This window comes from Halichoerus grypus, chromosome 8, assembly GCF_964656455.1.
Source record: "Halichoerus grypus chromosome 8, mHalGry1.hap1.1, whole genome shotgun sequence".
In the NCBI taxonomy this organism is placed as follows: Eukaryota; Metazoa; Chordata; class Mammalia; order Carnivora; family Phocidae; genus Halichoerus; species Halichoerus grypus.
The window spans coordinates 41,764,451-41,778,035 of NC_135719.1; the positions used below are offsets into that span (position 1 = coordinate 41,764,451).

The 13,585-nt window shown below is 43.9% G+C and overlaps 1 protein-coding gene across 3 annotated transcripts in view; it reads left to right on the forward strand.

Moving 5' to 3' along the window:
- Window positions 1-13,585, forward strand: part of NPTN (neuroplastin) — a 68,676-nt gene that overhangs the window by 53,932 nt on the left and 1,159 nt on the right. For 2 of the 3 annotated variants that reach the window (XM_036080473.2, XM_036080475.1), the window contains exons 6-8: window positions 4,689-4,962; window positions 12,259-12,280; window positions 13,099-13,173. In XM_036080473.2, the coding sequence (XP_035936366.1) occupies window positions 4,689-4,962; window positions 12,259-12,280; window positions 13,099-13,159 (357 nt within the window). In that variant the 3' untranslated portion in view covers window positions 13,160-13,173. The remainder of the gene's footprint in view (window positions 1-4,688; window positions 4,963-12,258; window positions 12,281-13,098; window positions 13,174-13,585) is intronic. The other variant, XM_036080474.2, reaches the window with a different exon arrangement.

Sequence of the window (13,585 nt, forward strand, 5' to 3'; positions counted from 1 at the left end):
CTCCCGAAAAGGTCAAAGAAAACATCTTTTTCATTCAGTGCGATGATTTTTTTTTTTTTTTTTTTAAAGATTTTATTTATTTATTTGACAGAGAGAGACACAGCGAGAGAGGGAACACAAGCAGGGGGAGTGGGAGAAGGAGAAGCAGGCTTCCCGCGGAGCAGAGAGCCCGATGTGGGGCTCGATCCCAGGACGCTGGGATCATGACCTGAGCCGAAGGCAGACGCCCAACGACTGAGCCCAGTGCGATGATTCTTGATAGTGTAGAGGGAGTCCAAGTTTTAGACTCTCACTCCTCTCTGATTCATGATGTTTGGTCAGTCTCTCTGTCAGAGAGGGTGTCATCCATTCCTCCTGTCCCCAGGCCTTGCATGCCCAGCACTGTACTTCTCAGGCATCCTCTCTGATTGTCAGTAGTCAGAAGGGACTAAGGAGATAATCTAATCTGCTTCTTCAGAAAGATTACATATTAACCAAGGTATGTGACAAAACCAAGGAAGGGTCAAGTCCAGTTTTTTTATTTCAAGTCCGTGGTTCTTCCCACTCCATGATCTCTCAATAATAATATGTCAAGTGGTGACAAGGACTCTAACATTAACAACAATGACTAGATTTCAGAAACCCATTAATAAGGGGTCATGATGAGGAAGGGAGAGGTTGAGTATTTTCAGAGCAGCCCCTGAAAAGTCAATAAAATACTTCATTGTGCTGGCAAGCAAATGCCCATTTCTCTCTACTGGTCTCTGGGTAGGAGAGCCCTTGATTCCTCAGTAGATTCTTTCTTTTTTTTTTTTTTAAGATTTTATTTATTTATTTGACAGAGAGATAGAGCCAGAGAGCACAAACAGGGGAGCAGCAGAGGGAGAAGAAGCAGGCTCCCCACTGAGCAGGGAGCCCGACTCGGGGCTCGATCCCAGGACCCTGGGATCAAGACCTGAGCCGCGAAGGCTTAACCAACTGAGCCACCCAGGCGCCCCATCAGTGGATTTTCATCTCCTATTATTCTCATGCCCATGAACTCTTAATTATCTGTTATATTGTGAAAAACCTTTAAAATCAAGTAGTATTTCCTCTTGCTTCCAAGCTGTGAATCATTTGGGAAACAAACTTTTTTTTTAATCTTTTTTTTTTTATTATGTTGTGTTAATCACCATACATTACATCATTAGTTTTTGATGTAGTGTTCCATGATTCATTGTTTGCATATAACACCCAGTGCTCCATGCAGAAAACTTTTAATGAAAGAGGGATAGGGAAAAGAAAAGCAATTTCTAGGTTGATGCCTTTGAAAACCAGTTTGTTGAACAACCTAAACTTGGTTGAGGGCTAAGATAAAATGCTTTCAGTTTTTTTCTAGACACTAATTTCAGCACAGATTCTTTTTCTAGACAGATCCCATAGCTTTCTTGGACCTCTTTTTTGTTAAAGAGTTGAGTCCAGTCCAATCCAGAATTCCCAGTTTTACCTCCCTTCCCCTCTCCCTAGCCTGCAAGGGGAGCAGGGGATTGTCCTCACTCTGTCTTCTGGGTTTTTCTTTCTTCTATATGGGGCAGGAAGGGGGACAAGTGTCACTCATCTGACTTTTCCTATAGTCTACTCTTGGTTTTTGCTGCTTCTGGGACCTCTGCGTGGCAGGTATCCAGATCCTGGATCTTGTAAGAACTTGTGTGAGTTCTTTACGGGGCCAGTTCTCAGATATCAGAGATCTACTCTTACTGAACCTCTCTGTTTCCTGTTTAGCTCCAGCCACAGATGCTGGGGTCTGCTCACCCTCTTAGGCAGAGGAAACTTGAACATCATGGCTCTTCAAATGCTGGGAGTATAGGCTCCTCTGCCTCCTTATCTCCAGATAGCCTTTTTCCAAGATTGAGAAGCATACATCACATCAGTCGGTCTCCTGCATAAACGGATATCCACTGGAAAAAGATACTTTCTTCTTGCCACCCAATCTTTGAGTGATTCTCTTGGTGCCTGTTCCACTCAGCTGCAGGGTGGAAGGCTGCCTGCAATGCCAAGTATAACTCTTTTCCTATCACCTCTCATCCTGTCTTCTCTTTTATAGATTGGCAAGGGGTAATGTAGTGATGACTTGGGGATAAGATAGCTTGATAGGGCTCCCTTTTAATAAGCCCTGGAAGGACTGTCTGCCCCCAATTTGTATGGAATTTTTTGTTTGTTTGTTTAAGAATTCTGGGGTACTTTTTTTAAGTAAGCCATCATTTATGACAATAAATGTAAAAATTACAGTAGTATTAAATACAAAGTTTTAAGTATCCTCACTTAAAGGCAGAGATTTAAGAAACAAGAATATAGCGATATGTTGCTTAAAGATGATCTGCATATAACAAAATAGGACAGAAGTGTTAAAACAAAAATGAATAAAGTATATATGGTGAAAGTATATAAATAGAAAGAACAAGTGAAAATATTAACATTATAGAAAGTGAGGTTCAAATAAAAACATGAAACCAAAAGAGTTCCTTTTTATCATGGTAAGATATATAATCCACAATAAAGACAAAGCTGGGTCATGATCTTCTTTGAAAACCAGTTTGTAGAGTAGAGTTTCAAAATGAATGAAGCAAAAACTGGAAAAATAAGGAAATATAGCCAGAAGCACAGTTACATGGTGGCAGATTTACATATATTATTTTTAGTCTTTGACAGATGAGATGGAAAATCAACAACACTGTGGAAGATTTGAACATATAATGAATAAGATAACACAGTCTTGATACTGAAACCTAAATATCAATCACTTAGTTATAAATGTATGTGAACACTTCCTAAGTACAAGTTAAATTAGGAAAAGCTATCCTTCTAAAAAAAATTTATATATTTAAAAATTATTATTGAGGTATAGTTGACATATAATGTTATATTCGTTTCAGGTGTATAGCATAGTGATTTGACAATTGTGTACATAATGCAGTGCTCACCACGATTAAGTGTAGTCACCATCTGTTACCATACAATGTTATTACAATGGTATTGACTCTATTCCCTATGCTGTACTTTGATCCAAGAATATGGGGTACTTCTGATGCTTCTCCTTAGTCATCAATTCTGTAGCAATAGGACAAGTCCCACTCAATATCTTTTTATGCATTGATTGAAAAGGTTAAAGTTTCTTTTTTTTTTAAGATTTTATTTATTTCTTGCGTATGATGGTATTAAAAAAATCTGCATTGTAGGCTTGTGGATCAAAGAAGACACTCATAATCATTTCTGATCATAAGTGAAAAACGTGGACTTAGTGAACCAGTAGAGCAGGGGTTAGAGAAGTTGGCAGCTTTATAAGTCCTCGAGTTGAAGCTTCACGGAATAACTATTTTGAAGGCCGTGTTTGCCATTTTAGTCATACCTACACTCATTTGCACGCACCATTGTATGCTATAGCTAGACCTCATTCTGGGGGTTATCTTCCCCTTTCTTCTCTACTATTTCTGATTATGCTTTAGTTGTGTAACAGCTGACACATGAGTCCATTTTTGCCCTGCCATCACCCCAGTGCTGTAAGCCTGTCCCAGCTCCACCTAGACTCCTGCTTGTGGACTCTCACCTCTGCCTTGCCACACGGGCCTGGAGCACTCCTGTCCTGCTTGATCACCTCTCCTCCCCACCATCTAGTGCAAAAGCTGGCTCTTCTCTGAAGCTTTTCCTGACTCTTTCTGGCACCGACCACTCACTCTGTGCCCCACAGTGCTCAGCACATGCTGTCTGTTGGGGCTTCTTGCCACGTTCCTGTAACCATCCCTTTGGAGGTCTGGTTCCCTCTTAAGGCCAACCTCCTCATTCACTTTGTGTCTCACCTTTCCCTCAGTAGGATGTGAGACATAGAGTATACATTAGTAAATAGTTGTTGGTTGACTGAATAAACTTTCCTTTAACCCTTTAATTCTTTTTTTTTTTAATTATTTATTCATTTGAGACAGATACAAAGTGAGAGAGAGAGAGAGCAGGAGTAGTGGGGAGAGGCAGGGGAAGAGGGAGAAACACACTCCCTGCTGAGCAAGGAGCCCAATGCTGGGCTTGATCCCAGGACCTGGAGATTATGACCCGAGCCGAAGGCAGACACTTAACCATCTGAGCCACCCAGGAGCCCCTAACCCTTTAATTCTTAAAAGAAAGGGAAGTTATGAATTTCTCTACTCTAACTAGGAGCAAGTTCTTATAGCATTGTTTCTGGAGGAAGTTTAAGGAGACTTTCCAGAACTCACGAAGTGTGAGGTAGATGTGCTGACTCTGAAGTCCTCAGACAGGCCTGAGGTTAGCATATATGCCTGATCATGGAGGTCACATCCCTCTTTCTCCATCTTCTTCCTGTGTTATGGTTTCTTACCTGTATTTGAAGTAGCATTTTCTAGATTGAGTCCGTCTTTTCTGAGGCCAAAGGGTAGGACTTCTTCTATTCACTTCGTAGAAGTTGGAGAAATCCAGAGGACCAACAGCAGGGGAGGCTTTAACCTGGCTCTGCCAGAAGCTTGCGGGATCTGTTGTTAATTGATATTGAAAGAAAGCCAGTAATGAAGTGCTCACAAGTTACCTGGACAAAGATGGTCCTAGACACTGCTCCCTCATCCCAGCCAGTGGTCCTGCTAAGAAGGGAGAACATTGCCACCTTGTCTTAGACACAAATTCACCTACTCTGACCTTTGTGTGTTCTTACTTTTTCTGCCCCTGAGCAGGACATTGTCAATACCTCTGGCCGCTTCTTCATCATCAACAAGGAAAATTACACTGAGCTGAGCATCGTGAATCTCCAGATCACAGAAGACCCTGGCGAGTATGAATGTAATGCTACCAACTCGATTGGCTCAGCCTCCGTTGTCACCATCCTCAGGGTACGGAGCCACCTGGCCCCACTCTGGCCTTTTTTGGGAATTCTGGCTGAAATCATCATCCTTGTGGTGATCATTGTTGTGTATGAGAAGAGGAAGAGGCCAGATGAAGTTCCTGACGGTAAGAGCATCCCTACAAAATAGCTGTAATGTTGGGGTTGGATCCTTGGGATGGTTTCCAAGCACCCAAAAAGGACTATAAGAATGTTGGGGTTCAATCCCTAAAGGAGAGAAGGAGAATTCTCATACTGGTTCCTCACTCCCTACTCCTAAGATTAGCCACCTAGAGCTATAATTAGCTCTGTCCCTCCATTTGGGTATTCTCCAAGCCCCAGTCCCATCTGCCTTTCAGGCCCCGTGTGGGGAATGGGCAGCTGTCAGTCTCTTTGTTCAGCTCTGTCCTCCTTCAATACAGATCATCAGGCAGATTGAGCTTGAGGAGAATCCAAGTCAAGCCTAGAAGCCACCCCAAGATCGCAGGCCACCTGGCCTTTCAGGCAGATTTAAGGTATCTAATTGGTTGTCACATGGTTGCCTGGTGTAGCCCCAGCCCAGTCACACTGTTCTTGAGAAAAGCCGTTGGAACAAGCCAGCCTTTGGTTCCCTTGGTTGGTGGTCCCTTTGGTAGGTTTTCAAGGTTCTCTGTGAAGCAGGCACCAAGCGTTTGGCTTTTCTGTCTATCTCACAAGAATGGTGGCGTCTGATGCATCCGCCACACCCGGTTTTAAGACCGAGACAGCTAAGCAGTACACCTGGAGCCATGCCCCAAGGTGACACCCTCAGGCTGGCTTAGGGCCAGAGGTGGGACTAGATAATGGCACCAGGACTATAGTGAATTATTAAGTGTTGGCAAGAACAAGGATCTTAGATTTTTGGATCTTTAGATTTTGAGGAAAGTCCTAGGAAATCTTTGGGGGTTTGTTGTTGTTGTTGTTGTTGTTGTTTTTTGTCATGGATATTCCATTTCTAACCCCAGGATTACAGTCAGGGGGCTGCTACTGCTGGAGACTTGTATCAGTAGTATTCTCCGCTTCCTGACTAGCTCCCACCCTTCGGCCCTGTAACATCACCATCAAATTCGTTGGCCAGCGCGATTACCACCACTTGCCTGTCACTGACTATACGAGAAGGGTATGGGCCTCAGTTCAGTGGAGGCCGGCCTCGGGTGATGGTGAGGATGCCAACTCTGGTACGGCTGTCCTGGGCCTGTGCTCGCTCGTGCACCAAGGTTCTGTGCCCGCCCCACAGAGTTGTCTGTGTCCCTGCGGCTGCCACTCCCTCAGAAGGCGTGCAGCCCTGAAGGTAGCCCGGTGGCTTCGGCCTCTCTGGAAGGCCACGTTTGAGAGCAATAGCCTCTTCCCCTTTTCCTTTCTTCTCAGCACCTCCAAAATCTCTCTGCCTGCCCTAAGTAGAAGAGTATTACAGTGAGGCTGGCGAAAAGGTTTGTTGTTGAACCTAACAACGCCTGTAGGAAGCCCTACTGGACTCCCTCCCAGCGTACATTCCTTCCGCAGCGAGCTGGATGGAGGAGTGAAGGGACGTCAGCTGGAAGCCGCTGGGCCTGGGGAAATAAATGAGCTAGTTCCCTGCAGCAGAAGTGTGCCCCCAGGATTTTTACATTCCTTCTCCTAGGTCCACTCCTAGGTCCAGCTGCTGTTCTATGAAGTGAACTGTGTTCTGGGGATTTTCACGTATGCATAATGCTTTTTCCTGTAGTTTTTTCTCTTTCCTGCTACAGATTAGGATTCCTAAGGCAGAATACTTATATTTAGGCCTGAGAATCAAGGGAAGTTGTCTATATTTCCAGCATATTGGCTCTCTAGGAGCAGTTATAAACGCCTCAGTTCTGCAAAGGCTTTTCATCCCATCAGAATGTTTTTGCTTTGCCAACAGCACCTTGCTCAGCCTTCCCTTTGGAAAGGTAGAGAAGCAAAGAGAAAAAGGCGAAGATGGGCTTCAGAACCTGATTTTTTAAGACGAGGCTGACTGCCACTTTCTTGGCAGAGTGACACATTGGCTTAGCATGTCCCCATCTGAGGTTCCAGTCTTTCTCCTAGGAAGCCACTTTGTTTATTACCAGGTTGCCACCCCCACCCCCCGAATGTGTGGAAGACATTTGGGTTAGATTTGAGAAATGGTTAGTATTGGTTTGGACAAGCACAGACACCTGCCTGGGGAAGCAACTATTGTTAAAAAAAAAAACAAAAAAAAAACTAGAGCTCCATGGCTCTTGAACTCAAGTGGTGGCCAGTTGGGTAGAGGAGACCTGTGTGGTCAGCAAATCTTCTGAATGGCTTCCTGGCAAGGTACCTCTTTTAAGCTAAATTATTATAGACAGTGGATGAATCCTACATGAAAGACATGGGTAAGTGCAAAGTAAAATCTCCTTGCTCTGGTCTCTTGGAAGAACTGTAATGCAAGTAGCATTTACTTTTCTCTTGTTGAATTGGGGCGACAGACCTGGGACGCTGCGATCATTGCAGTGTTCGCCTCCTCTCTGCTCCCTTCCTGACAGCCAGTGCGGTCCGGGCTCCATTCTCCATCTCCACATCCCTGCCTTGCTCCAGCATTTCTGCCCCAGAGTTTTCTCCTTTGTCTGCCTCCTCCTCTCAAACCCCTCCCTGCTCCTGTGCCCCTTTATTTCTTGTCCTCCTGGAATTAATCATTAAAGAAAAAAAAAGTTGATTGTTCCTCAGTGAGTTTTCCTTATGCTGTGGCTTTTTTTCTAGCTAGTTTCCCCTCAACTCCTGTGCAGTCCATGTAAGAGCAGCCTCCTCCTGTGCTTTCTTCCCAAGGCTACATGTAGATAGATGCACGTGCTCCTTTGTGGAATGAAGGAAGGGGTACCTCATATCTTACACAGATTGGAGTTTTAGACGTGATGAATGATCAGATAACCATCTGTGGTGCTGTTGACATATTTATGCCATTGTGAAAATGGATTTTTTTTTATACACCTGACATGCTTTCTCTGCCAAAATAGGTACTTTATTATTAGAGTAGACAGGATTTCTGAGTCACTGAATTTTTTCTTGTATGAAACAATTTCATGTAAAACTCATATTATTCCTATTTGGGCAGTCTGAGCTCTTGGAAACTCAGCCCCTTACCAGAAAAGCATTAAGTGAACAATTTAAAACTATACACATGCACAAATTCGAACTTAGAGAGTTTAGTCTGAGTACATTTCACCAGAAAAGCAAATACTGCTTTAGATTTCTCACATAGAAAATGCTTAGAGTTAAGGTTTAGTGACTTTCAGTAGAAAAAACAAAAGAGCTCTATCTCTTAGGCTGTTAGAGTCTACTCATGACATTTTATTATTTTTTTAAGATTTTATTTATTTATTTGACAGAGAGATAGAGCCAGAGAGCACAAGCAGGGGGAGCGGCAGAGGCAGAGGGAGAAGAAGCAGACTCTCCGCTGAGCAGGGAGCCCGATGCGGGGCTCGATCCCAGGACCCTGGGATCATGACCTGAGCCGAAGGCAGACACTTAACCGACTGAGCCACCCAGGTGCCCCTACTCAGGACATTTCATAAACGAAACTCACATTAAGTCTCTTTAAGCTCCTGTTGTGGTTTCTTTGAGGATTGGTGCCCAGTACGTTGTCTTATAGGTAGATTATCTGCATATCACCTCTTACCTTCAGTGTTTTCAGTAACACATGAATCATGGAGTCAAATCAAAGGCTTCATTTTTTCACTCTACTCACCTCTTGACTAGGTCCAGCCAGCATCCCCCTAGCCTTCCATCCATCCTATAGCTCACATGCTTGGAGCACACCTTCTGTGTCGGTTCTCTGCAGACTGAACCCAGAGAGGGATTAGTGTGTGTGTGCGCTTCAAGTCTGTGCTCCCCAGTCACCTGGGGAGATATGGCATGAGCCTGCCTCTTTGTTGGGGCCTTCAGTTCTACTGGACATTTTAGTGACCTCAAGTGAAAACAAGAGGAGCTGATTTGAGAAAAGAAGTGGCAGCATCAGAAAGAGTTTTCTGTTTTCACATTTGGGGGATAATTTTTATAAGCAGTTCAAAGGGGTTCCTCCTCAAGTTACTGGTGGAGTAGACAGTTGGGGGGTTGGGGGGAACCATTTTTAGTGGCTCTGATACATTCAAACTCTTTATTTTTTTTAAAGATTTTATTTATTTATTTGACAGAGACAGAGATAGCGAGAGCAGGATCACAAGCAGGGGGAGTGGGAGAGGGAGAAACAGGCTTCCTGCTGGGCAGGGAGCCTGATGTGGGACTCGATCCCAGGACCCTGGGATCATGACCTGAGCCGAAGGCAGACGCTTAATGACTGAGCCACCCAGGCACCCTCAAACTCTTTTAGACACTCTACAAATAAGAGCTATTCTAATGTTTGAAAAATGTGTTGGGAGCATATGAAGCTTTTCAGCTGGCCAGGAATGCTGGAAAAGAAATGTTGACTTTTTAAAATGACATGCAAAACACACGTCATTGTCTCCTAACTAGGGGTCATCTGAGTCAGTAAGAAGGTACCTTATGGAGAAAATACAGTAGGACCAAGTGTGAAAGGCAACTGGATGTAACCGTTAATCACTCTCTGGTTTAATGCTACTCTGCTGAGATCAGGCAAGATAAAAGCAGGTTTAGAAACTAGAAAAACCCCATCCTCCGTGAGATGAAGGCAGTGAAAAAGGAGTTTTGACCAGACGAGTCAACTCTTGGTCACGTTGACTGGAAAGCCATCTTTTTGGAGGTGCTCCCCTATCAGGTAACACATTATTTACTGGGCATCGCAGAGCACCCTCCCAGATGATGAGGCGATGGGGTCTAGCGGAGCGAGGGCCATAGCACATCTGGTTGGGAAGATGGCAGTTCCACCAGGAACTTCACTCTCCTAAGATGGATTCCAGAAGCATCTTGTTTCCCTTCTCCCCAGTCCTCTTCCTCCCATCTAGCCAGTGGCTGTAATACCCAGGCGAAGAGGAGAGCCATTGTTTAAGCCGCTATCTTTTGGCCTGAGGGTTTGGGGGTATGTTGATATTTGTCGGTTACTATGACTTCTTTTTTTTCCCCCCTCAATTGCATCAAACCCTTAAAACATGGTGGTAAGTGAGCGATATGCATGCTTTTGGAGTTTGTTTAATCTCCGCTTCAGTCTATACGATGCACAGTTCATAATGTTAACACTTTTCTTCAAGTTGACTTCATTCACTTTCACAACTAATTTGGATTTCAGTTTGCTGTTTAATCCTCATTTACTTTTTGATTTTTGTACCTTTTTTTTTTTTCTGTAGTTCTGTTCTTTCCCTCTCTCCTGATTTCCCTGTTAGGTTCAGGTTGTTGGGTTTTTTTTGTTTGTTTGTTTTTTGGTTGTTTTTTTTTTTTTTTTTCCCGGTCTGACCTGTAAAGGGAGAGTGGTGCTGCAGATAGTGAGTCAGTCCAGACAGTAGGAGACACGAGGCTCTTTTCTGGGTTCCTTGTAAATGTGCAAGTGGATCTGGGGAGAGAGATGAAGGGAGATCTAGATGCACCTGCTCCCACTCACAGGCATGGCAGCTGCACCGGGGCCGCTGTTGCTCAAACCCCTACATGCAGCCCTTTGCGCCTTACCGGCTTGTCAGGCTGGGAGGTGACGCCACCGGGCAGACAGCAGGGCCCACCCCTCCGCCACCAAAAGAAAGAGAAGCTTGCGTGTAAAGTGCTTGGGTCGGTGCGGACAGTGTCCTGCTTTGAGGAGATTAGCTTGGCTGTCGCGATTCCTCTCCCCTGCTTTTTCTTTTCACGTTGGGAGTAGATTGGTGATATTCTTGTCAGTTATCTTGCTTTAGAATGTTCTGTTTTCCGGTGCACGGCCAGAGCACCGGAACTATTCTGAGTTTGCTCCTGGGTCTTTTCCTTGACGTCCCTGAAGTGCTTAGTTCCTAGCATGTAGCTGAGCTGGCTTGGCCTGGATGCGGAGAGCCTAGGGTGTCGTGGTGAGAGCAGACGTAGGCTGGGCTCGTGTGTCTCAGTCTTGGTGTGTGTCGTGTATCTCCACTGCATCCCCAGCACACACACGTCTCGGGTGTCCTCGAGTCTTAGTCGTTCTCTGTGCCTGTGCGATAGTGTACTGTTGTGCGTAGTAGAATCCTGTGGACACTGGTGTGTCGCTAGCCTGTTGTTTTGGCTGACAAGTCATTGGTTTGTGGTTAGTTTTTGTTTTTGTTTTTATTTTTCAATCTTTTTTTGCTCCAGTCACTGTGTGTGCTGGTGGTGGCTTTGCCTCTCCGTTGCCTCGAAGGAATAGGTGGAGCAATGTCTCCCTGTGACAGACATTACTCCTGACGCGTGCTCCTGCAGACGCCTACACTGAGACTGTGACCTCCATAACTGCTTCATGTGCACCAAGCCCCCTTGTGGAATCCTGCTGAGAGGTTTTCTAGAAGCCTTCGGTGAAACCAAACTGTTCTGAATCATTTAGTCTACCTGACTTACGTAAAATAGAAAAAAAACTAAGAGCACTTACTTGTTCCCTCCCCTTTGTGGGCCTCTTTAAAAAAATATCCCATGTACCTACATCCTTGCCTAAAGGGGACCAAGTTGCCCTTAGTCCAAACAGGAAAGAAAAACTTACAAATCAGAATTGTGAAATACCAATTTAAGAAGGCTTCTAAACTCAGATAATGTAAGCTTTTTGGTTTAAAAAAAAAAAAAATCTCATGGCTCATCTGGATTTGGGTGCTGGTTTTGGCCAGGGCTCAAGAGTTGAGCCTGTCTTTCTGTCTGAGGTCTTTTCTAGAGGGATGTCACCACTATTCAGCTCTCCCCGGTGTGTCACAGAACATCTGGTATGCATACACTTGTTGCTGGCATAGCTCAGCCGGGCTGACCCAGTATTAGGTTGAAATGTTGTGGCTTCCTCTTCCTCAGTCTCTTCTCCCGACTAAAGACTCTCCTAAAGATGACAAAAGAGCAAGAACAGTGTCCTTTGGGGAAGTGAGGATGTGTGGCTAAATGTATAGAACATACACATCCATCTACATTGTAGGATTGAGCCAAAACTGTGCATGCATTCACCACAAGAAAACAAACAGCAGGATTTTACAACTGAAATGTTGGTTTGTCTTCTCATCTATTTAAGAGTGAACCACTGGAACTTGGGGACAAGATGAGTATAATGATATTGCAGCCTATCTGTCCGCTACAGTTGCAGTTTTTCATGACAAGCATTCAAAGTGTTAACTAAAACCATTGAAACAACATACCTGCCATTAAAAACTTGAATCTAGAAGTAATAACTCCATGAGTGTTTTTGCACCTCCAGATGGAATGGCCTTGAATAAATGCTATGAATAGCCATGTTTGCCACTTGCCGTTTGCTCTTCTATTCATTCTTATGTAGAGTCTCACGATTTTCTCCTTTCTTCTCCTCTCAATGGATTATTAAAAAACTGAACACCTTATAGACGATGAACCAGCTGGGCCAATGTAAGTACTTTATTGGACATTGATTCAGTAGTTTGTTTTATTTTGTATTTGCAGTTTAATCGAATGGAGTAGCAAAGGCTTTGGGGAGCCAGTGAGTGGAAATGAGTGTCGTAGCGTAGACCTCCCTAGCCGCACGGTCGGGGAGCTGACAGCCATTTGATTCCCAGGACAGGCAGTGCAGTTTTGTTTTTAGTAACATATCAAGTGGAATGCCATGCAAGAAACTGCTTAAAGTTTTGCACATCCTATGTGCTTAAATTGATAATGCGGGGGAAAATCACCTGTGTATCAGAGACTTCCAGTTTTGCTCATTTCAAGCTGTACTATAGCGTGGATACCCTGCCTGGCTCCGTTAACAGTTGCATGTATCCAAGAGAGATGGTACTGTAAGTTCTGAATCCATCCAAGATAATCAGAACCTCCTAGAGTTGGGGACTAAGGAGTGAGAGACAGGCAAACAGTGCCCAAATTGGTTAAGTGCCAGAGGGCACAGCACTGCCCAAGATCATCTTTTATCATTTGAGAAGAGACTGTAGTGTTCAGTAGAGAAGAAACTACTATTTTTACCTTTACAAGTAATTACAGTCTATAAATCCGAGGGAAAGGTACCTGTATATTGTCTGTCTTGGGAGTCAAAAGGATTAATCGAAGCTCTGTAGGCATTTTATAGAAAGAATATTTTTATACACTAATGTGCAGTAAAATTTCTTATTACACCAGGGATGGTAGTAAGTGAAAGAATTCCTGTATTTCCATGTGTTATAATTTCAAGAGTTGCTACTGACTTTAACTTTTACAATGCAATTTTTCCTCCAAAGGAAAACCAACTCTACCAACAATCATAAAGATAAAAACTTGCGCCAGAGAAACACAAATTAAATACTGCTTATAATGTAAGTATGGCCTTTAGAAATTTTAAAAATTATATTCAAATGAATGTGCCTCTATTGACCTTGTGACAGATTCTTCAGTAGTTGGCGTCCTGTTGTGGGATCTTGTAGTTCATTTCAGAGCAGACGCTACTGATGGAACAAGTTCGGTCTCTGTCCTCCATCCAGTGCAGCAGCTGGAAAGGAACGTTTTCTGCTATGTTGTTCCACATATTTTTTATAAATGCCATTTCAGAATATGTATGGTGTTTTAAAAAGAAAGACCCTGCACCACTATTTAACCGTATCTTTTAAAAAGAGGTAAAAATTGTCACCTTATGTGGATTATTCCCAGAGGCCAGTTAATTCCACTTTGCTTGTGAGGGCAAGGGAAAAATGGTGGCCGGGCACAGCCGGGCCGGAGTGCCTTCCATGT